The sequence below is a fragment of the Helicoverpa zea genome, chromosome 30 (genome assembly GCF_022581195.2).
Source record: "Helicoverpa zea isolate HzStark_Cry1AcR chromosome 30, ilHelZeax1.1, whole genome shotgun sequence".
Taxonomy (NCBI): Eukaryota; Metazoa; Arthropoda; class Insecta; order Lepidoptera; family Noctuidae; genus Helicoverpa; species Helicoverpa zea.
In genome coordinates, this window is record NC_061481.1 from 1,106,415 (window position 1) to 1,131,999 (window position 25,585).

Sequence of the window (25,585 nt, forward strand, 5' to 3'; positions counted from 1 at the left end):
CCCGGCTGTCATTGCACATCCTTGGCAGTCGTTACGGATAGTCAGAAGCCAGTAAATCTGACACCATTGTTACCAAGGGGTATTGGGATGCCCGGGTAACTGGGTTGAGAAGATCAGATAGGGTAGTCGATCCTTGTGGCACACTGGTACTCAGCTGCATCCGGTTAGACTGGAAGCCGACCCCAACATAGTTGGGGAAAGGCTCGGGAGATGATGATGACTTACCGCCGACCCAAGCTATGGTGATGCCGCCCAGCTCCGAGTCTGAGAAGCGCAGTAAGAAAGTGCCGGCAGGACACTTGGACAGCATCTCTTCGGCTTGCTTCTTTTGGATGAAGCCCATGATTAGACTGGAATAGAAGAAACATGTAAGGATTTTTCTTTCAGCAATGGATAGTTTTAACATGAGTGTGGTTGTTGAAAAACAATGAGATTTTTGGGAACCTAATAATTTCTTTGTTATCACTTAACTGATAATTCCTACAAATATGATAGACGAGGATCAAACATTCTACATACACTATGTATGTTCGTACTTCCATGCAAAAACTTGATTTTGATGAAACTTGACAGTAATATAGTTCATATTTCCGAATAAAGAATAGGCTGCTTTTTGTACGGCAAGGGGAAGGAGTTCCCCTGGGACATGAGAAAAACTGCGGGACATAACTAGTCTATACTAACATATAGAGGAAACGCTTTTTGTACTGAACCGCTTTCAAAACTTCTATCACTGTTGGAAAGCACTCTTCCCGAGTAACATGGCTATATTTTATCCCGGTAAGGGCACTAGTACCCACGGGACACGAGCAAAACTGCGGAAAATTCTAGTCACTACATAATATAAAACAAAGTCGCTTTTTCTGTCCCTATATCCCTATATATGCTTACATCTTCAAACTACGCAACCGATTTTAAGCGGTTTTTTTTTTAAATAGATAGCGATTAAAGAGGAAGGTATACATGTATGAAAACATACATCAAATTCTGGGGTAATAGTAATATCCCATGCGAGGCCGGAGCGGGTCGCTAGTAAAAATAAAAAAGAACATACATTTTCTTATAAGTTTGCATTAACTACTACAAATTTACTGTTGGAAAGCTACACCCTTTCGAGTAACATAGGCTATATTTTATCCCGGTACGGGACACACGAGCGAAACCACGGAAAAACCTATTACATAACAAAATCCACTTACTGATCACACCAAAGCGTCCTCAAGTAATCCCTCGTCACCTTCACGACCATATAGAACCACTCCCAGAACGTAAAGTTGCGCTCCGGGAGAGCATCCTTGCAGAACTGCGTCCAGGAGACGGGCATGGCGTTCAGCTCCATGGTGTTGAGAGGCAGACCAGTCCTGGGGACGGCGCAGATACTGCACGTTACTTATAGCAAGTGTCCATGAACGGATAAAGTTATTGCGACAGTAAATCATTTGCCTTGCCTTTCCCAACTATGTTGGGGTCGGCTTCCAGCCTCAATAGGGGATTGCGAAAGATTGCAGAGAATTTTGACTAAATAAAGCGGCATTTTGGAGCGAGGAACGTATTTTTATGACACTGTCTTACAATAGCGAGTGTTTTTTTTAAGAAAGTGAGTGTGGTGATTAAGTTATATGACTATGTTCGAACCAGTGAGTTTGTTGAAGAAAGTGAGCATGGTAATGAAGTTGGCTGACTGTGTTTGAGGTAGTGAGTTTGGTGATTAACGCTGACATTCGGGAGTGTAGTGTAACTGGGGATTAGTGTGTTTAATGATTAGTAGGTAATATTTTGAGAGTTTCTAGTGTATTTAGTATATGGAGTGTTTACACTGTGTTTGAAGCAGTGAGTCTGGTGATTAAGCGTATTACATGTCAAAAGTCTACATGATGTACGTATTTACGTCATTTGGGATTATAGTGTAATTGACGATTAAGATGTGAATGGTGATGTCAGGGAAAAAAAACATATGTTTACATTTTGTTTTTGTGTTAAACCAAACTCAGATCTTTTAATATTTCTGTAAAGCTACTAACATTAACTCCTAAAACCACAAAGAAATATATGTCTTACCTGAATATTTTCTCAGCGAGGAATCTCAAGTTATCCTCCGAGAGGTCACCTCCAGTGGCTGAGCAGAATTTGATACGCAGAGTCTCGGCCAGTTGACCCCAAGTGACCTTTGAACAAGAGTTAATTGTACATATGAGACTATGAGACGGGTTCTTAGGGCGGGGCGTGAGATTATGAGAAATTGATTGTATTTGAGAACTAATTTTGGTTTGAGACACCTCAGTAGTCGAGAAAGGCTACAGGCAATTTATCTGAGCTAGACTTCTTAGCCGGGTGTGCAGAAAGTTCCCGCATAACCCGGGTGTTACCACATGCCGAAGCCAGTTAAATTACATAAATAGACGAGTGATTGTGAGCTGCGGGATTGTTCGCGCTCATTACAGCGGCGCTCGTACATAAAAGGTTTAAGAAGGAACATGGCGGGGTTTAGTCAAGAAGAGTCTGACACTCCCGAGCGCTGCACACACAGCGGGAGCCGTCATTTAATGATTTACCATAAAAAAGACTAATGATTATAAGGTGTCATTCAGGCTTAATTGAATAGCCATTTTAACAAGTTGACTCATACTTATTTCTTTGAAATTCTGCATATTTATCATGTGCCGAAACGACTATTTCTTTGTGGGGGTGCATCTCCCGAGCCTTTCCCAACTATGTCGGGGTCGGCTTCCAGTCTAACGGGATGCAGCTAATTCCCAATGTATTGAACTAGGTATAATAGGTTTTTAAGCAGTTTCTCATATTCCCACTACCGCCCTAAGGCCCATCTCAGACACTCACCCGGATCAAATGGACGGACTGCTTCCAGGCATGACGCAGGACAGAATTTAACAATTAAACATTATTTTTAAGATCGTGTGTGATGAAGCTTACAGGTTGGGATATAGTGACAAACACAAGCTGTTGATTTGCATCCGTGCAATTTTGCATCCGTGCAATATTCAAGGACGTAATTATGCTAATGATTCTCAACCCAAATCAACAAAAAAACTGGTACGTAATTTTTTTTTTTTTTCAATTTGACTTAGCAGTATTTAAAACTCGGCGCGTGTGTTACTGGCCTTAAAACCGTGCTGCGCCCTCACACAAACGCAAACACAAACACAAAGCATACGCAACGATCATTCATTCAAAATTGGGTTACTTCTGAAATATCATATGTCATAGACATTACAATGACAAAAAAGCAGCGCATATTAGCTATTACGTATTTTATGTCAACCTCCTGAAACATTGCACAGATGCAAATCATCACCTTGTATATGGACAAATAACAGTGTGAAAACACTAGCGGATTTTATCGGTTCTTCGCCGAGGAGTAAAAACCTGTCGTGCGGTTTCTAATGTCGTCACTAGTGCCCATAGTTTGTCGCTTTTGACACCTCTCATACGTACCAAGCTAGCATGTAAGCGTTCTATAAGCTCTTTTGACAACTACCGGTTCAAATGATGACATGTGAAACCACGTGAATATTTTCTGATACTCGAATTATATCGCGCGGAGAAATCGTGCGGAAAATCCGCTAGTGTGAACGGTTACTTGTGGATTTTATGTTAAAATAGTCAACCTATAAGCTTTTTGTGAAAACATGTGACAACAAGTGCTTAATATTTAGAAGTGCAAAATAAAATGTATTTGTGCATCAAAAAGCGAGCTTCCCCTACAAATATATCTCGTGGTTTACTCGCTCTAGCAAACAGTAACACATTGCGTGCCTCTTATGTACTCGCTTATGGACTCCTGTGATACACTTCTCTTATGTACTGACCTTATGTATCCCCTTATGTACTCCCCTTATGTATTGCTCTTATATACTCCCCTTATTGTATTGCTCTTATATACTCCCTTTATGTACTCCCCTTATGTATTGCTCTTATGTGCTCCCCTTATGTATTGCTCTTATGTACTCCCCTTATGTATTGCTCTTATATACTCCCCTTATGTACTCCCCTTATGTATTGCTCTTATATACTCCCCTTATGTACTCCCCTTATGTATTGCTCTTATATACTCCCCTTATTGTATTGCTCTTATGTACTCCCCTTATGTACTCCCCTTATGTATTGCTCTTATATACTCCCCTTATTGTATTGCTCTTATGTACTCCCCTTATGTATTGCTCTTATGTGCTCCCCTTATGTACTCCCCTTATGTATTGCTCTTATATACTCCCCTTATGTACTCCCCTTATGTATTGCTCTTATGTACTCCCCTTATGTACTCCCCTTATGTATTGCTCTTATGTACTCCCCTTATTGTATTGCTCTTATGTACTCCCCTTATGTATTGCTCTTATGTACTCCCCTTATGTATTGCTCTTATGTACTCCCCTTATGTATTGCTCTTATATACTCCCCTTATGTACTCCCCTTATGTATTGCTCTTATGTACTCCCCTTATGTATTGCTCTTATGTGCTCCCCTTATGTACTCCCCTTATGTATTGCTCTTATATACTCCCCTTATGTACTCCCCTTATGTATTGCTCTTATGTACTCCCCTTATGTATTGCTCTTATATACTCCCCTTATGTACTCCCCTTATGTATTGCTCTTATGTACTCCCCTTATGTACTCCCCTTATGTACTCCCCTTATGTATTGCTCTTATGTACTCCCCTTATTGTATTGCTCTTATGTACTCCCCTTATGTATTGCTTTTATGTACTCCCCTTATGTATTGCTCTTATGTACTCCCCTTATGTATTGCTCTTATATACTCCCCTTATGTACTCCCCTTATGTATTGCTCTTATGTACTCCCCTTATGTATTGCTCTTATGTGCTCCCCTTATGTACTCCCCTTATGTATTGCTCTTATATACTCCCCTTATGTACTCCCCTTATGTATTGCTCTTATGTACTCCCCTTATGTATTGCTCTTATGTGCTCCCCTTATGTATTGCTCTTATGTACTCCCCTTATGTATTGCTCTTATGTGCTCCCCTTATGTACTCCCCTTATGTATTGCTCTTATGTACTCCCCTTATGTATTGCTCTTATGTACTCCCCTTATGTATTGCTCTTATGTACTCCCCTTATCTATTGCTCTTATATACTCCCCTTATGTACTCCCCTTATGTATTGCTCTTATATACTCCCCTTATGTATTGCTCTTATATACTCCCCTTATCTATTGCTCTTATATACTCCCCTTATGTATTGCTCTTATATACTCCCCTTATGTACTCCCTTTATCTATTGCTCTTATATACTCCCCTTATGTATGGCTCTTATGTACTCCCCTTATGTACTCCCCTTATGTATTGCTCTTATATACTCCCCTTATGTACTCCCTTTATGTATTGCTCTTATATACTCCCCTTATGTATTGCTCTCATGTACTCCCCTTATGTATTGCTCTTATGTACTCCCCTTATGTATTGCTCTTATGTACTCCCCTTATGTATTGCTCTTATATACTCCCCTTATGTATTGCTCTTATGTACTCCCCTTATCTATTGCTCTTATATACTCCCCTTATGTATTGCTCTTATGTACTCCCCTTATGTATTGCTCTTATATACTCCCCTTATGTATATGTATATGTCCTACACAATTGACGAATATTTCAAAGATAAATACAACTAGGGAAACTAGGATAACTGGAATAAACAAGCAGTACTTAATATATCAATTTATTTACCTTACTTACCGTGCAATACCTTTAATTAAATTCTTACTATTGAGTCATAAATAAAAAAAAAAAAAACTACAGCTAATTTATAAATAAATATAAATAAATAAAATAATTAATAACGATTAATACATAATATAGAATATTTATAATATAAATTAATAATATATAAATAAACGAATATAAATTTAATAAATAAGTAAAATGTAAATAAATCTACACAGAAATAATACCTACTCAAATATCTAAATATAATAAGATTTTCTACATTTAATTCAATATTATTATGTTTAAAAAGCGCTCTTCGTCCTCTCCTCTAAAAACTAACTTTGCTGTGGCCGACAGGGTCCATAATTGTTTCTTTTAATTTTACCCACCAGCCTGTATATATTATGGAATGCAATAAAGTCATTGAGTATTGAGTATTGAGTATGTATTGCTCTTATGTACTCCCCTTATGTATTGCTCTTATATACTCCCCTTATGTACTCCCCTTATGTATTGCTCTTATATACTCCCCTTATGTATTGCTCTTATATACTCCCCTTATGTACTCCCCTTATCTATTGCTCTTATATACTCCCCTTATGTATGGCTCTTATGTACTCCCCTTATGTATTGCTCTTATATACTCCCCTTATGTATGGCTCTTATGTACTCCCCTTATGTATTGCTCTTATATACTCCCCTTATGTATTGCTCTTATATACTCCCCTTATGTACTCCCTTTATGTATTGCTCTTATATACTCCCCTTATGTATTGCTCTCATGTACTCCCCTTATGTATTGCTCTTATGTACTCCCCTTATGTATTGCTCTTATGTACTCCCCTTATGTATTGCTCTTATGTACTCCCCTTATGTACTCCCCTTATGTATTGCTCTTATGTACTCCCCTTATGTATTGCTCTTATGTACTCCCCTTATGTATTCCTCTTATGTACTCTTGTTATAAAATCCACTTATGTACTCTCTTATATACTCCCCTTACGTACTCTCTTATTTACTCCTCTTATATACTCCTCGTATGTACTCTCTTATATACTCCTCGTATGATCCCTCTTAAGTACTGTATACCAAACCTAAAACCTTCGCCTAAGTCTGACAAATGCAATGCAATACAAACTTGCAAATATACACATGAACACACGTGCCAAATTGAAAACCCCCTTTTTTCAAAATCACCCAAAAAAACTGACGTTTAAATTATTACTAAAAGTCCGTTCAGACAGACCGGCTCGGAGAGGAGAGCAAATTCTTAACACGTTGAAAATCGAGTACTTAGTATTTGTAGTAAGGTTTATTTTTGCATGCGTACTGCTTTTGTCATTAAGAATACTCGAAGGCGCTCGGGGAGAAATAATAAGAGGAGCCGACAGGCTCTACTCGCGTACTTTTTCTCGGTCTTGCAGACGTTTGGCTCCGATTGCATGCTCTTCCATCCAATCGGAGCCGATTTCGGTCTGTGTGAAAATAAAAATGCGTGCCGATGCTCTCCGAGCCGGTCTGTCTGAACGGACCCTCAACCTGAATTCAGTGCAACATAAAACCAACACAGCATATTCTACGGGTACTATCCCACTTACCTTATCAGGCACGGCGAAGGGCACTCGTCCCGGTGGGCTGAAGGCGTTATCCCAGGTGACTGTGGCCCAGCCGTGGGGCTCCTGGTTGCCGTGGACTATCACCACCACGGGTAGCGAGAGGGTCCATACCTGGTGAGGGTGTTGGTGATATTATGAAGGCGATTTGTGTGTTGTATGAAGGAAACTGATTTCATGGATTAATAGATAGGCAACTTTTTATACTGGTTCGGGAAGTATTTTACGCGAGATGCGAGTGAATGCGTGGACAGAGGCGAGTTTCTCCAACTCCTACTAATATTGTACTATTAATAGTGTCTTTAAGTTTGCGTCTTTCACACTAAAACTGGATGAATTTTGATGAAACTAGTCAGATACATATATACTACTGCCTACTATAGTCAGTTATATAGCTCACAACGCCAGAATAAACTCAGATTAAGATAGCCTGCATATGTCGTTTCTCGGGCTGCAATGCAATTTTACAATTTTACTCCCATTAGAACGTGCTCAAAGAGCAATTCTTAAGGTTGCTACCTTCCGCCCTTTTCGATTTCCTACGCACCAACTCTACACAGCATGCGATGTGCTTACAGTGCGGCAATTATTTATTTTAAACATAGTGCTACACCAGCATACTGCACTACCTTTTGACCCTCTGCCTTCGGACAAGAGAAGGAAGGACTTAGTTTGCATAAAGCCTCAAATCAGACATGCCTTTACTAGTTAGCGTCAGGACCGCCGTCACAATTCTCCGATCCTCTCGAAATACATATAGAGAGTTGCTACCTAATTGCTACCAGCTACAATCAGTTGCTACCAATTGCTACCCTCGTGGTTTTCAAGATATTCAGCATCCAAAGGTGACAGCCATTCTGATATCAGGATGGCTGTCACTTTTCCCAGTGTGAAGAAACGGCGCAAAAGTATTGAGTTTTTTTTTCACCCAGAGTTGCTACCTAATTGCTACCCTCCAGAATTAAATTTTGGGCCACAAAGATTTCCTGGATAAAAAGATATTTAAAAAATGAGTTTTTACGCCCTGCCAAATTAAATTAGCAAGCAGTCAGTTAATACAAATGAGTACTTTTGACGTAGGCGCTATCTATTATAATCCGACAGCTGATATAAATGCGGCCGAAAAGTGAACTAAAGCAAGCCGCCATCTTTGAACATCATTTTTGATTAGGTGTATTTATAAATGTTACCTGTTGAATGAAATTTCCCGAAATGCATGAAAAAAGTATTTATTATAATTACCTCAGCCTTCGATTGTTAATACGAAAACATCCAGTAAGGCCAGTCGTGTAAAAATCATACCCAACTCTACGTAAAACATGAACTGATTTGGTCACAGTAAAACAATATTGATTTTATTAAAAAATATTTTTATTTCAGTCACTGACTTAAAATATACTCTTTTGCAAAAAAAGCGGGCACCTATGCGAAATCTTAGTTTTAAGGACTAAAAAATTTTCAAAACACCGACGAACATTCTGCCAGCGATTAGTCCAAAACAAGGTTTACCAATTTTTTAGCAATTTTAAAATATTCAAATTTAGAATACACTCTCACGCATGCTTGGCTAACCTTTTTGATGCTAGAAACATACTACAATCATTAAAACCCTTTGAAACACACATAAAGTCCTTAAAACTAAGATTTCGCATAGGTGCCCGCTTTTTTTGCAAAAGAGTGTATATCATACCCTGACATGATTTAATAAATTTTGAATTATTTCGTGTTAACAATCGAAGGCTGAGGTAATTATAATAAATACTTTTTTCATGCATTTCGGGAAATTTCATTCAACAGGTAACATTTATAAATACACCTAATCAAAAATGATGTTCAAAGATGGCGGCTTGCTTTAGTTCACTTTTCGGCCGCATTTATATCAGCTGTCGGATTATAATAGATAGCGCCTACGTCAAAAGTACTCATTTGTATTAACTGACTGCTTGCTAATTTAATTTGGCAGGGCATAAAAACTCATTTTTTAAATATCTTTTTATCCAGGGAATCGTTGTGGCCCAAAATTTAATTCAGGAGGGTAGCAATTAGGTAGCAACTCTGGGTGAAAAAAAAACTCAATACTTTTGCGCCGTTTCTTCACACTGGAAAAAGTGACAGCCATCCTGATATCAGAATGGCTGTCACCTTTGGATGCTGAATATCTTCAAAACCACGAGGGTAGCAATTGGTAGCAACTAATGGTAGCTGGTAGCAATTAGGTAGCAACTCTCTATATGTATTTCGAGAGGATCGGAGAATTGTGACGGCGTTCCTGACGCTAACCTTTACTAAGCGTTTTTACGTGTTTTTAGGACCTCTTCTATATAACAGGCTTAACAAAGTACTGAGTTTCTATAGTTTAAGGTATAAAAAATGTAGTAAGATGTTGTCAAAATACTTAGTGACACTGAATTACACAGACACAGAACAACTTCTAGAAATTTTGACATAATATTTAGTCTGTTCTACTTGATAATGTTTATTTTTGTATTATTCCATAGATATAGTTATATTATGTGTATGCTAAGTAAGTATATTATGTGTATGCTAAGCTTAGTTGTGTAGTTATTTATTGTAATAGAATATATTTTCGTTTTAACTAAAACTTTCTGCCATAACGAAACTGGATCGTAAGTGATGACCTGAAACACAGGTTTAAATGAAACCTAGTTCGGGCGGTCCACTATCAAATAATGCATTTTCCGAATCTATCGTTATTCATATTCTAGTTCTAGTATATTTGTAAGCACATTAATTGTATCATCCTTGTAATAGGAAAACTTGTTTCTGTTGGATTAGTGTTCTTTTTTGTAAACATTATTTTTAATAAATTTTATTTATTTATTTAATGTGAAAATTTTTAATTTAAATAAAAAAATAAATCAGTACACTAGTTTTTAACGCGAAAGTAGGTACATAGCTCTGTCTATCCGGTTGCAGGAAGTTATCGATAGTTCCTTCAATAAAGATAAAGATTTATTAATCACCACTTACTTGGAACACCAGTTCTCCTCCTCCAACGTTGAACTGAGATTGGAAGAGCAGAGTAAGCTTCTCATCCATCACGCTTTCAGTGCCTTTCTTTTCGGCACGTTTGATCTTACGCAGTTGCATGTTACTGGTAAAGGAAAGACAAAGCTTAATCACCGTATCGTCAAAATTGATGTTTGTAACTAAAATTATATGGCGAAAATGCATACATCGAATTTTGTTCGATATTTTAATAATAACCACAATCGCTACGTCATCAAAAGAACATTTTAACTGCTGTTGTGTGCTGTTGACCTTAAAAAAGATTAATTTCACTAACCCCCGAAATCACCAATTTATCAAACTCATCAAATTCCATCCGAACATAGCAAACACAACTAAGTAATGCTTACAAAACTTTCCCATATGCTGTACATCAAAATTTTACTAATCACCACTTCATCAAACTCATCACAGCACACCTTACGCATCTGCAAACTAACCCTTCAACTCAAAAACCACACCCCCGGTCCCTAACCACCCAAATGTCAGTAATCACCACTTCATTAAACTCATCAAAACACACCCAAACCCACTAAAATCAACCTCCAAACCCCAAAATCACTTTCCCACCAAATTTTCACTAATCACCACTTCATCAAAAAATCACCACTTCATCAAAACTCACCGGAAGCTCACGCTGAGCTGGCGGCTGGTCGGCTGGTACTCCATAGTGCCGGTGTTGTTGAGAATATCACCACATTCAACAGGCTGCTTGCCCTTGCCGGCTTGGGTCTCACTTTTTAGGAGAAGCTGGGCTTGTTGTTCGGATATTATTACGACCTGAAACAAAAAACATTTAAGTTAAAATATAAATATGTATTTAACGTTAAAATATTATGTTAACTACGTATGTTGGGGTTGACTTCCAGTCTAACTCGTTAATGTAACCATCTTATCATCTGACGAGATCTTCCGTGTTTCGGAAGATACCAACCTGTAAAGTATGAGTATGGGTTCAATTCCAGGTCAGGCAAGTTATCAATGCAACTATTTTAAGTTTGTATGTATTTCTAAGTATATCTAGGACACCAATGACTTTGTTTCGGAGGGCACTTTAAACTGTACGTCCCGGCTGTCATTGAACATCCTTTGCAGTCGCTAAGGGTAGTAAGAAGCCAGTAAGTCTGACATGTTACATATTACATGTTACATGTTATCAGGTGAGCCATGTAACTGGGTTGAGGAGATCAGATAGGCATTCACTCTATAACACACTGGTACTCAACGACATCCGGTTAGACTGGAAGCCGACCCCAACATATTAGGAAGCGGCTAGGCAAATAAAGAGTATCATACTCACGCTGACTCGAGGAGGCGTCATGTAAACGTTCAGCTGACCCCCAACCAGCAAACGGACCGTAGCCGTGAAGCTGAAATAAAGTAAATATTAACCGACTTCGTAAAAAGGAGGTCCTTGATTGGGACGTTTGTATCTTTTAAAAGTAGGCATATTTTTAGGGTCTTAGGAAAAGTGTAGTAAATAAGATTTAAAAATCTTAAGGAAAATAATCGAATCTGCTAAATAAATAAAAAACTTTGATTTCTGTTATTAATCCTAACTAACACAGGTGACAGTAACAGTATGTAATGGAAGACACTATCATAATGGTTAGTTATAAAAGTGAGATCGAAAATCCTGTCAAAAAAAAAATATTTTGTAAATCTAACCCTAAAAAATATTTACCACAAATACAACAATAAATTCTGAAAAATTAAATTTGCATTTGTATTAAAAACAATGACCCAATATTTTTTCCAGCAAGTTTCAACTTACCGTGTGTTGGTCTTCATAACCTGCGGCGGTTGCTTCTCGATCACGAAGGTAGAAGTAACCAGAGTGGACAGCAATCCGGTAACCTGTAACAAAAATAAATAAGTTAATACATCATCATCATCATCATCATCATCTCAGCCGGCGGACGTCCACTGCTGAACATAGGCCTCCCCCTTAGATCTCCACAGATACCTGTTGGAGGCGACCTGCATCCAGTGTCTTCTGGCGACCTTTATAAGGTCGTCTGTCAGTTAATACATGCCTTTTGATATTTATGTACTCATTTTCAATTTTGAACTTTAACACACTGACCTAAATAACCAACTCACACTCTCGACTCATTTACCAACACATAACAAGTCAACCACTCACACTTACAGTCTCCCACTCTTGCCAACTCACTCACTGTCACTTACCAACTGCCTCACTCACTGGAGTTTTCCAACTCCCACGGACAGTTTAGCACCACTCACACACTCTCACAATTACCACCTCACCAATTCACCAACTCGCCCGGACCAAACTCGTCCGGACAAACTCGTCCGCACCAACTCGTCCACACCAACTTGCCCACACCATCTCGTCCGGGCCAACTCGTCCGAACTCACCTGCTTGCTCATCTCGTCGAGCATCTCAGCGAGATGCGGCTGTCGCAACTCCACGATAGTCTTAGTATTGATGCGGGCGACATTGTTCACTTGCTGCCGACTCGTCCAGATCAGGTCGGCTAGCAGTTCGCACCATTCTTGTATGGTGTTTAAGTTGGACTGCATGGGTACGCCGTTGCCGCTAAGTTGTTGTTCGCGTTTCCATCTAGGAATAAATAATATTTAAGTTATAGTGTTTCACAAGATCACAAGGGGTATTAGGTTGCCCGGGTAACTGGGTTGAGGAGGTTAGATAGGCAGTCGCTCCTTGTAAAACACTGGTACTCAGCTGCATCAGTTTAGACTGGAAGCCGACTTCGGAGAAAGACTCGGAAGCTGATTGTAGCTTGAAGTTATTTTGAGCAATTCCGGCTAAGTAACAGCCCCACTGGTCGATTGAAGTTAAGAATCGCGGTCGGAACGTGGATAGCTGACTTTGTCATTACGACTTACCGCGGCGCTGGTACATAAAGGGCTTAAGAAGGACCATGGTGGGGTTTAGTCAGTAAGAGTCTGACACTCCCGAGCGCTGCACACACAGTGGGACGGGTCATTTGATGATTTCCCAAAAAAAAGGCTTAAGTTACCTAAGCTATAAGAGGGGTGGGACCATGGAGAACAAAATAACTAGCGAAGTAGCCACAACAGAAAATCGCCTAAAACCGTTAACAGATGTCTCAAAGAACGCGAACGCATCGTTAGTTCGCTAGTAACTGGTCGTTTTGGTCATGCCCATCGTACCATACTATCTACCTAATGTAAATTGTAATAATTATGAATGTGTGAACAACAACAATAATGTATCTAACTATATTTACTATTATTAATAAATATTGTACACCCCTATGGGTATTTTACAGTGATACAACAATGAAACTTGTAAGAACAATATTTTACCTGTGACAAACAATAAATGGATTTGATTTGATTTGTAAGTATTTGACCTAAAAGAAAGCGCCTGTCTTAGCTTCCTTATGGCATCTCCGCTATCTTTCCGACTTCCGTGGGTAAGCTATATGGGGGGGGAGGACTTACTTGATAAGCTCTTCATCCAAGACCTGGCTCTGCAGCTGACGCAAGTTAGCAATGTTCTCCTTCATGTGGTCTACCAGCTCCATCTGGGATTGGCTGATTTGAGCCACCTGGAGTAAATAGGTATGTTTAGCATTTTGCAGAGATAGGTCTCAAAATAATTTATTAATAAATTATAACTCAAAAATAATTTATAAATATTATAAATGCGGAAGTTTGTAAGAATATATGTAGGAGGGTATGCTAGCTTATTACTCATTCACGGTAGAAGTACCAGATTGATTTTGATAAAACTTGACATTTAAACAAATAGTTCCGACCGTCCGACGTATCAGTGACTGCCTCGTTGGTCTAGTGGTCGCAAGCGCGGCTGCTGTGCCAGAGGTCTCGGGTTCGATTCCCGGGTCGGGCCGAAATCGCTTTGTGGGTTTTCTTAAACTTTCACAAAGCAGCCCGTAGTCTCGAAGTTGGTGATTGATTCACCCGTACATCGGAGAGCACGTAAATGTCGGTCCTGCGCCTGATCTCTCTCCGGTCGTGTCGGATTGCCGTCCCATCGGGCTATGAGAGTAAAGGAATAGTGAGTGCACCTGTGTCTGCGCAAATGCTCGTGCACTATAATATGTCCTGCGCAGCTGGCTGATCTCCTTAGATGAGAACAGCCGCCGTGGCCGAAATCGGCCGTGGACGCCATTATTATTATTATCAGTTCACGTTTCACAAATTTCCCAGCAATATAGAGGATGTAATAATTTATTATATTTACTTTTAAAGCTATGTGGAAATCGGCTGTCACGGTATGGGCATGTGATGTAAAGGAATGAGGATCATGTTATGAGGAAGGTGATGAGTATAAATGTAGTGGAAGGGAATGACCACAGAAGCCTTTGTGTGAAAATTGACATGGGTAGAAAAGTACTTATGAGATGACAGCAGATAGAAGATGAAAAGAGAAAACATGCTGCGATGACCCTCAAATAAAATTGGGATAGGGGCAGGAGGATGATGATGATAACTTTATTTACTTACCAACGCATTGAGTTTTCTCTCCGTCTCTTCGATTTGCACGCGCAGACAGGCGACTAAGTCGCGGCGCTCATTCGTCATAGACTGTTGTAGGTAGTTCATGTGGCCTGGTAAATAAATGATAAAAAGGGTGACTGGTAATTAGTGAAAGATGTGGTGGCCTAGTGGGTAAAGAACCATCCTCCCGAGGATGAGTGTGTTCGATTCCAGGTGAGGCAAGTACCAATGCAACTTTTCTAACTTTGTATGTACTTTCTAAGTACATCCTGAGGGTAGTCAGAAGCCAGTAATTCTGACGTCAGTCTAACCAAGGGGTATCGGGTTGCCCGGGTAACTGGGTTGAGGAGGTCAGATAGGCAGTCGCTCCTTGTAAAACACTGGTACTCCGCTTCATCAGGTTAGACTGGAAGCCGATCCCAACATAGCTGGGAAAGGCTCGGGAGATGGTAAAAAATTTTGGTAAACCAATAAAATAATAATAGAATAACTGCAATAAAAAGAGTTACACTGTGTCAGCACCTACTCTTTGACAACTTTAACTTTCCACTTTTCACCTCTAATCTTCAAACACTGTTGATACTACAGAAATTAACCAATAAAAATATAGTCAGACTCTGTCAGAACCTAAGTTCTAACCTTCATCCTTGAAGCACTCATTATAACGATCAAATAAACCACTAAAAACATAGTCAGACCACGTCAGAATCTAGGTTCTTACCTTTATTCTTCAAGCACTCATGGTACTGCAGCGAGAAGGACTCGATATTGGCTTGCAGGCTTCTGATCTCTTCACCGACCATGTTCACTTTCTGTCTGACCGTTTGTAAACCCGTGATGAGCTAGAAAAAATATTAATATTAATCTTGATATAGTTATCGGCACGAATCTTGAGCTCTGACCTACATCTGCGCAGAAGTGATTTATTAGCAAAGAACCAATCCCGAGTGACGGCTATGACGCGATGCACTGCGGGCCAATCACCGCTTTACCGCCGCCCCCGCGCTTCACTTCATACCACAAAAGGGACCCAATAAATTACTTCTGCGCAGGTGAAGGTCAGAGCTCAAGATTCGTGCCGACAACTTTACTTATACTAACGCGATAAAGAGAAAACTATTTTTTGTTTGTACCCTAAAAACTCCCAAATTAAAACACCATATAAGAAGTCAGTTATTACAAACAACAGAAATTCTCCCGTGAAAACTGACAGCTGTCAACTGATCTAAACATTCGATACTCCTAACTTTATCTCTGCTTTACACATGATGTTGTCAATTATGAAAACGAAAAATGACTCCTGTGGCTAAACCACAGAATGGATTAGGTTATTTTTTTACAATTCGCCATAGAATATCATACATCGCATAATGAATTTTAAGCAATGCAAAAAAAAAACCTGGTGGTCCAATCATTAACAGAACATATCTGCATCATCAGTATTTTTATTTTTCATTTTTTATTCGCCCTAAAATCAGCAAAATATGGATACTAACTATTCTTACGCGCTTGGAGCAGCGCTCGCGTCAGTAAACCGGTTTCGCGTTGCCGCCGTGCCTACTATGACGACTGCGACACAATCGGTTACAGAATAAACATCTTTCTTATTGTACCAAAACACAACAAAATAAAAATATACGTATCTATAAATTTATTTAACTATAAGTTGACAAAGTTTGCGCACTGGATAAAATTCATTCCTGTATGTGCTAGGATTTAATGTGAAGGTACGACACACCCGATATAAATAAATACTTACCTCACTATATTTTCTCTCGGTTTGCGGCTGGGCTACATATGGTGTGCCCATAGCGTTTTGAATCACATCCATCTCCAGAGCTAAGGAGCGTCGCATGTAGGCATACAGTTCGTGGGGTGCGTGGCTGTGAGAGACAGGCAGACATGTTATTTATTAACCAACTACTAAATTGTAGACTAAAGATACTGCGAACATTTTACATTAAAATGTGACGTTTTGTCATCGGTCGGCTTTGTTTACCTTTTGGCTCACGGCTCGTTGAATAGGATATAGTGTACACATTTTCACCATAACCACCACCGAGCTAAGTTAAAAAATAAAAAAATTTTGGAAACGCATTTTTTTTATTTTAACAAAACACAAAAAAACTCACTAAAACATATCATTGGGGAAGGAGTTTGTGACGTCACGTCTATGTATTTGTACTCAAAATTGACGTAACACAAAATTAAAACATGTTGTATCTTCGATGTTATTTGTTTGTGAGAGAAAAGGAAAAATACGTACCCATTAGTTTAGGGTTATCTAAAAGACCTATGGATATATCACCAACCCGCATTGAGCAAGCGTGGTGATTAACGCTCAATCCTTCTCCGTGTGAGAGGAGGCCGCAGCCCAGCAGTGGGACGATACAAAGGCTGTAACGCTAAGACGGACTAATTCCTTATTGTCCAACCAACCTGTACTGCATATGGAAGTTCCTGGCTGCATCCAGGAGTTTCATCTTGGTGACAAACATGTCGGGAGACAGCATCAGGTCTGCATGAGCTTATCCTACTATCCCACTAGTATCCTGCTATCCCACTAACTCTACTATCCTATTTTGTTTTTTTTTTATTTTACTATCCTACTAATGCCACTATCCTACTAATCCTACTAATGCCACTATCCTACTAATCCTACTATCCTACTAATCCTACTATCCTACTAATGCCACTATCCCACTAATCCTACTATCCTACTAATCCTTCTATCCTACTAATGCCACTATCCTACCAATCCTACTATCCCACTAATCCTACTATCCTACTAATCCTACTAATGCCACTATCCCACTAATCCTACTATCTTACCATCCTACTACCATTATAAATGTGAAACTTTGTGAGAATGCCTGGTTGTACGTTTGTTCTTCTTTTACGAAAAAACGGCTGTAACGATTTGGTTTTCACTTCGTAAGTAGATAGATATGTGTTCTATCTTTCTTCTTTTCTATATTCTGTGTGTGTATCTGTGTACATGAACTATTAAATAAATAAATAAATAGATGATACCCTGGATTTACACATAATTAGACTATTTTTATCAAGACACCACGCGGACTGAAGCTAGTTTCCTACCACCTAATTTCCGCAAACACCTCAAAAGACTACTTAGACTACTTTTTATCAATCTCTTACGAACCTGTACTGCATATGGAAGTTCCTGGCTGCATCCAGGAGTTTCATCTTGATGACGAACATATCGGGAGACAGCATCAGGTCAGCATGAGCTTATATCACTGAGATTAAGCGACGACGGACGGACGGACATGGTGAAACTACAACAGCGTCTAAGGCCATTTCAGCTACGGCGGCTGTTCTCATGTAAGGAGATCAGCCAGCTGCGCAGGACATATTATAGTGCACGCACATTTGCTTGGGCACAGGTGCACTCACTATTCCTTCACTCTCATAGCGCGATGGGACGACAATCCGACACCACCGGAGAGAGATCACAAGCAGGATAGTAACGTGCTCTCCGATGCACGGGTGTATCAACCACCAACTTTCAGACTAAGGACTACTTTATGGAAGAATATACTCCAAACTCCTCAAAACTAACCTGTACTGCATATGGAAGTTCTTGGCTGCATCCAGGAGTTTCATCTTGGTGACGAACATGTCGGGAGACAGCATCAGGTCGGCGTGAGCTTGTATCTCCTGCACCAGCTCGTCTACGAAGAATCGCTGCTGCTCTTCTGGCTCTGCAGTCCTGGGGATTAAATATTGGTATGATTCTTCTGTCCACTAATTTTTTAGGGAAATATAATGTTTAATTAATTACAAATAACTTTTTACATAATCTTCATTATGTAATTTGAAGGGGGGGGGGGGGGGGGGGGGCATTGGTGTAGTCTGCTGCCAGGTCATCCTATCAACAATGTTTCACTAGAAACTTTTGAAGCCTCCAAAAAAACGTTTTTAAAGCACAACTAGTTTCAGTATCTTAGAGATTATAATATTCAAGCAAACAAATATGTCTCCAATTTCATAAAAGAACTGCTGAACCGATTTCGCTGAAAAATTGGTCAAGAGACAGCGGAGTCTGCATGAGCTCCTGGTGGATGACGGGAGGGAGGAGTCAAAGTCAAATAATTTATTGTGCTGCGCAAGTTACCGCGGCGCTGGTACATAATGGGCTTAAGAAGGAACATGGCGGGGTTTATTCAGTAAGAGTCTGACGCAACCACAGCGGGAGGAGTCATTTGATCATATAACATCAAAAAAATCATGAACAGCAATCTCGCTATGCGAGTACTAGTCAGTTTTGTATAGCTCGTGGCTTAGTGACAGCTTCATGGGTCGATATTTCATAAAGTTGAGCAATCCGTGACGCGATTGTCATCTTATGACGAGTTCCTCCGTGTTTCAAAAGGCACCTAAAATTGATGGGGTACCAAGGGGTATCAGGTAGCCAAAGAGGCCAGCCCTTCTAAATATTATAAGCTAAAAATTGCTTGTTTCTTTCCTTGTTTAAACCACAGGAACGATTTGAAATAGTGTTTCAGTGTAAACTAGCCCATTTATCAATTAAGACAATAGATAACTTTTTATATGGGTGCGCAAAGTAGTTCTCATGGGACGTGTCGATCGATTAATATAAAAATTATATACTTACCATATTCTGCTCTCAATCCATGGCGCCAAGCAATGGCGCACTTCTATGGGGAAATGATCCCCATAGATTGTCCGGACCTGAGCACAAAATACCCACTATTAACAATAATTTATTCACAAGAACTATTGTTAGTTAACTAGTTAGTTAGCGGCAACAGAAATACATCATCTGTGAAAATGTCAACTGTCTATCAAGGTGCGTGAGATACAGCCTGGTGACAGACGGACAGAGAAGTCTTAGTAATTGGGTCCCGTTTTATCCTTTGGGTGCAAAACTAGAAAGAACTATAAAGCTAAAACCTTACCTTCTGAAGACTTTCAGGGGGTAACTGCTGAGCTCTTGCCCAGAGAGACATTTTGGCTCTGAAATAAAAAAACCTTAATAAGAATAATATTATAAATAGAAAAGTTTGTACGCATGTTTGTTTGTCTTTCACGCAAAATTATTGGATGGATTTTGATGAAACTTGGCAGAATTATCTGTAACTATACCAAATAATAAAAATGAAACATTTTTTTGTTTCTTTGTACTCCGAAACTACTGAAACGGATTGAAAAATTCTTTCACTGTTGGGGCGCTACACTCTTCCCGAGTAACATAGGCTGTATTTTATCCGGATACGGGCAAAAGTACCCTAGGACACGGGCGAAACCGCGGAAAAACAGCTAGTTAGTTTTAAAAAACGTCAAAAATATATCTCACCAATTATATTAATTCGCTCGTTGATAACAATAGCTCGTCTCAATTTGTTATCTGTAATAAAAAAACAAAAATACTATCAGAAGGTTATTTTTGGGAACACAAATAAAATACCTCTTTTACACATAATTGTCACTAGAAGCTCGGAAGTAGCCTTTTCCCAACTATGTTGGGGTCGGCTTCCAGACTAACCGGATGCAGCTGAGTACCAGTGTACCACAAGGAGCGACCGCCTATCTGTCCTCCTCAACCCAGTTACCCGAGCAACCCTTGACAAGACTGGTTATCAGACTTACTGGCTTCTGACTACCCGTAAGGCCTCTGCCTCGAATTTTGCGGGCAGCGGGGCGGCAGCGGCGGCGGCGCGGGAGCGGGGCGGGCAACGCATACCTGTTCTCGAAACTAGCGGGCAGATCGCGCGGCGCTATAGCAGTGTAGTGTTGTGTTCTGTTGTGTTTGCTGTTCCATATGGGTGTCCTCTCAAAGATGGCCGAAATAATTAGCTCTTGCACGTCCGAAGACATTTTGATACGTCACAAAAAAAAATGTATAACATTATGCCTACAATGCAAACGCCCAACGCGGGCGGTCACCGCTTGACTGGAGCGCACCGCTCGTTGCCCGCCGCCGCGCCGCTCCCGCGCCGCTGTATTCGAGGGCCGTTCCATTTGATTATACGCGTAAGATCCTGCCGCTCCCGCGCCGCCGCCGCCGCCGCCCCGCTGCCCGCAAAATTCGAGGCAGAGGCCTAACGACTGCCAAGGATGTTCAATGACAGCCGGGACCTACAGTTTAACGTGCCATCCGAAACACGGTCAATGGTGACCAAGATATATGTACTTAAAAAGTACTTATATACAAACTTAGAAAAGTTGCATTGGTACTTGCCTGACCTGGAATAGTACCCATACAGCCAGACTTGAGAGGTTGATTCTTTACCCACTAGGCCACCACAACTAACATTATATTACATTACTAGCTTCTGCCAGCGGTTTCACCCGCATCCCGTGGGAACTACTTCCCGTACCGGGATAAAAAGTAGCCTATAGCCTTCCTCGATAAATGGGCTATCTAACACTGAAATAAATTTTCAAATCGGACCAGTAGTTCCTGAGATTAGCGCGTTCAAACAAACAAACAAACTCTTCAGCTTTATAATATTAGTATAGATATGTACCGGACAATAATTTAAAATTCTTATTAGTTCTCCTATCCATTGAAGCATAATAACTGAGATTTATAAATGTACAAACTGCGCATTTGAATGCAAATTAAATGCAATAAGATACTTGTTGAATTATACATTTTTATCTATCAATATCTAAGAGCATCTAACTAGATGGAACCGCCTCGTTGGTCTAGTTGTCGCATAGCGCGGCTGCTGAGCACGAGGTCTCGGGTTCGATTCCCGGGTCGGGCAAAAGTCGCTTTAAAAGTTTTAGGAATTTTCACAAAAACAGCCCGTAGCCTGGAAGTTAGTGATCGATTCACAATGTGCATCGGAGACCACAAAATATGATGACAAGATATTTGTGCAGACTTTTCTATAATCCAGATTTTTGTAAGCACCAAATTTACGACGCAATTCTAGGAAATCCTGCGTGAAGTTGGTATCGTTTGAACCCACCATCATACTTCAAATTAAAGTCTGTATCGTGTGGACAAACGATTACCCACTGTGCCACCACGATTTCAAACACGAACATGTGTGCGTTAATTTTATGCTTCTGTTTGTAAATAGTGTGCGTGCGAAACGATGTGATCGAAAATGCATGAGTGAGCTTACAGTATTAGTTGCATTGCCTCATCTCTCGACATCAAATTGGCACATTTGTGATCAGGGCGGTTCCAGTTTGTTCAATGCTCTAAGATTTATAACTATTATAGTTTTTATTGGCTATCTGTATAGATTCTAACTTCAGCTAATTGCTCAGTAACAGCCGCACAGGTTGATCTATCATAAGGTTAAGCAACGCTTGGCACTGTCAGACCATGGTTGCCTGACCATCTTGTCATGACGAGTTCCTCCGTGTTTCGGAAGGGACGTTAAATTGGTGGGTCCCGGCTGTCATTTGAACATCTTTGGCAGTCGTTACGGGTAGTCAGTAAGCTTGACAACCAGCCATACTAAGAGTCATTGGGTTGGAAATTCAGTTTGGCTACATAGGGACCCCAGTTCTTACAAGTTAGCAGTTGCTAATCTATACTAATATTATAAAGCTGAAGAGTTTGTTGGAACGCACTAATCTCAGGAAGTACTGGTCCAATTTGAAGGCAGAGGTTCCCACAGGATGCGGGTGAAACCGCTGGCAGAAGCTAATGTTGATATTATGGTTAATCTGCCACTGATGAAATCACAAATCAGTTGAGCACTAGATGTTTGCGTAAGTTTGTGTGTATGGATGTTTCTTCCTCTCAAATGTCATCATCCTCTGAGCCTTTTTTCCAACTATGTTGGGGTCGGCTTCCAGTCTAACCGGATGTAGCTGAGTACCAGTGTTTTTACAAGGAGCGACTGCCCTATCTGACCTCCTCAACCCAGTTACCCGGGCAACCCAATACCCCTTCTTCTCACATGTAAAAACTATCAATTGAATTTTTTAAAAACTTAGCAGTAATATAGCATTTTATCCAGGTTCAGGTAGTTGTGCAACCGGGACGCAGGTAAAATCATCATCCTCCAATCCTCCTTTTTCCCAACTATGTTGGGGTCGGCTTCCAGTCTAACCGGAAGTAGCAGATAAAATGATGTTGAAAAATTAGGGCGAGCTCAAAATCAGGGCGGGTCAAGTTATCATATTTGATATACAAAACTCATTGATTATATCTAATTCAACAATGATTAGATAATGATGTGTAAGAACAGTTGCACTTTGTTGTATTTTATCTATGATATAAAAATGAATCGCAAAATGTGTTGGTAAGCGCATAACTCAACAACGCCTGGACCAATTTGGCTAATTCTTTTTTTGTTGTGTTTGTTATTGTCAGGAGAAGGTTCTTATGAAAAAAAATAGGGTAAAGTAGAGAAGTCAGTTGACGGGAGCGAAGCCGCGGGCAAAAGCTAGTACTAATATATAAAAAGGAGGATGATTGTTTGTTTGTTTAAATTGAATAGGCTCTGGAACTTCTGAACCCATTTGGATAACTCTTTCTCTGTTATGAAGCTACACCATCTGTTACCAGCTTCTGCCCGCGGTTTCACCCGCGTCCTGAATGGTACGGTACACAGCAGATGAGTGGTAACTGTCATGCACGTTAACCCAATAGTAAAAGTACGATTTTTCTATAAAACTGTTACCACTGACCTGAAGTTGACTGTACAAAAACCGTCCTTTGTCCTTCTCCCCGGTCTAAGGTACCTCCCCTCCCTAATTTTCAGATTAAGTGGTTCAGAAATTCTTGAGTTATAAAATGTGTAAGTAACAAGACTTTCTTTTATCCTACTTATATTATAAATGTGAAAGTTTGTGAGAATGTATGGATGTATGTTTGTTATTCAATCACGCAAAAACGGCTGGACCGATTTGATTGAAATTTGGTATGTAGATAGGTGACACCCTGGATTAACACATAGGCTACTTTTTATCAACACACCACGCGGGCGAAGCCGCTGGCGAAAGCTAGTATGTATATATAGATAAAAGAATAAGTTTCCCTGGGAAGAGGGTGAAACCAAGCGAAAGTATTTACTAAAAACTGAAACTGCTTTGTAGGTCATCATCCTCGGAGCCTTTTTCCCAAACTATGTTGGGGTCGGCTTCCAGTCTAACCGGATTCAGCTGAGTACCAGTGCTTTACAAGAAGCGACTGCCTATCTGACCTCCTCAACCCAGTTACCCGGGCAACCCGATACCCCTTGGTTAGACTGGTGTCAGACTTACTGGCTTCTGACTACCCGTAACGACTGCCAACAATGTTCAATGACAGCCGGGACCTACAGTTTAACGTGCCATCCGAAACACAGTCATCGAACCCGCGCCCTCATACTCGAGAGGTTGGTTCTTTGCCCACTAGGCCACCACGACTTTTTTTTTGAAACTGCTTTGTAGGTGTGAGGACGTTTCACAAAGCAGCCCGGTGTCTGGCAGTTGGTGATAGCCACACCCGTGCATCGGACTGCATGATAATGTAGGTCCTGCTTGTGATCTCTCTCCGGTGGTGTCGGATTGCCATCCCATTGGACTATAACAAAAAGAATTGAGAATGCACCAATTACCAGCAATGGCAAATGTTCACCAATGAGATCAGCCAGGTGCGCAGGACATATTATAGTGTCCGCACATCCGCTTGGACACAGGTGCACTCACTATTCCTTCACTCTCATAGCGTGTTGGGATGACAATCCGACACCATCGGAGAGAGATGAGCCTCATATCCTTATTAAACATGGATATAAGTATGTAACACTTATACCTAAGAACAAAGAAATATCATCATCATCGCCCAAGCCTTTTCCCAACTATGTTGGGATCGGCTTCCAGTCTAACCCAATGCAGTCGAGTACCAATGTTATACAAGGAGCGACTGCCTATCTGACCACCTCAACCCAGTCATCTGAGCAACCCAATACTCCTTGGTTAGACAGGTGTCAGACGCACTGTCCGCACTGTCTTCTGACTACCCGTAACGACTACCAAAGATGTTCAGCAAGAACAAAGAAATACTGTACCATATTAAAATAAATTATGAGGCATACAGGCAGTTCATGTATGAAATTAATATTTTAAAACTATTATAAGACAAAGAAATAAATTTTAAAATAACAACAAGCTTACTCATCAAAATTAAAAGCAGAATTTTACATTTCAAACTGTTGCTTAGTAGCCAATTTTTTTATTTGCCCTGAATAACTATGACATAGAAAAGTGCATATAATATCATTAATATATCTAGCTATAACTTAGAAATATAAGTGATACAAATTACCTCTTTAATAGAACATTTTTCACACAAAATTCACTTTGGTAAAACTTTTTCGCGATCCAACAGTTGTCAACTGCGTAAAATGACAACTTGCACTTTTAAGATCTAATAAAAACTAGGCACGGGCCACCTTTCCGAAATGCCAGCGGTATTAACAACTTTTTACACGATCTATGCAATTCCAGGGTGGTTTGACCCGACAATTTACCTGTATTGAACGCCTCGAGCTAATTCCGAGAAATTTTGACGCACACAACCAACGAATACATGATACACAACGCTACACACACTCAAACAAAATTTTAATTTTAGTCATACTTACGTTTCCTTTTTCGAAATATCTCTTGATTTAACACTTTTATGATAGTTTTGTCGTCACAGCACGCTTTAGAGGTTGTTTAACATTATTTTTGTGTAGATTTGCACACCGGTTTTAGCGTGAGAGAGACAAAAACGCGTTGATAAAAAAGTGAACTTCAAGGAAACTCGTGCAAAAACATACCGCCCCGCTACCCGCGCAAG

The 25,585-nt window shown here is 40.1% G+C and overlaps 1 protein-coding gene across 8 annotated transcripts in view; it reads right to left on the bottom strand.

The window, feature by feature from the left end:
• Positions 1 to 25,585, bottom strand: part of LOC124644398 (signal transducer and activator of transcription 5B) — a 39,806-nt gene extending 14,221 nt beyond the window's left edge. For 3 of the 8 annotated variants that reach the window (XM_047183711.1, XM_047183712.1, XM_047183717.1), the window contains exons 1-18: positions 25,386 to 25,585; positions 20,141 to 20,191; positions 19,743 to 19,800; positions 19,439 to 19,515; positions 18,383 to 18,532; positions 16,559 to 16,682; positions 15,521 to 15,641; positions 14,806 to 14,909; positions 13,780 to 13,886; positions 12,706 to 12,910; positions 12,098 to 12,180; positions 11,624 to 11,693; positions 10,949 to 11,103; positions 10,285 to 10,408; positions 7,279 to 7,407; positions 2,059 to 2,165; positions 1,200 to 1,379; positions 226 to 350 (exon numbers count right to left, since the gene is read on the bottom strand). In XM_047183711.1, the coding sequence (XP_047039667.1) occupies positions 226 to 350; positions 1,200 to 1,379; positions 2,059 to 2,165; positions 7,279 to 7,407; positions 10,285 to 10,408; positions 10,949 to 11,103; positions 11,624 to 11,693; positions 12,098 to 12,180; positions 12,706 to 12,910; positions 13,780 to 13,886; positions 14,806 to 14,909; positions 15,521 to 15,641; positions 16,559 to 16,682; positions 18,383 to 18,532; positions 19,439 to 19,515; positions 19,743 to 19,793 (1,912 nt within the window). In that variant the 5' untranslated portion in view covers positions 19,794 to 19,800; positions 20,141 to 20,191; positions 25,386 to 25,585. Of the gene's footprint in view, positions 1 to 225; positions 351 to 1,199; positions 1,380 to 2,058; positions 2,166 to 7,278; positions 7,408 to 10,284; positions 10,409 to 10,948; positions 11,104 to 11,623; positions 11,694 to 12,097; positions 12,181 to 12,705; positions 12,911 to 13,779; positions 13,887 to 14,805; positions 14,910 to 15,520; positions 15,642 to 16,558; positions 16,683 to 17,238; positions 17,516 to 18,382; positions 18,533 to 19,438; positions 19,516 to 19,742; positions 19,801 to 20,140; positions 20,192 to 25,066; positions 25,237 to 25,271; positions 25,305 to 25,385 lie in introns of those variants that run through there. The other 5 variants (XM_047183716.1, XM_047183718.1, XM_047183715.1 and 2 more) reach the window with 4 other exon arrangements.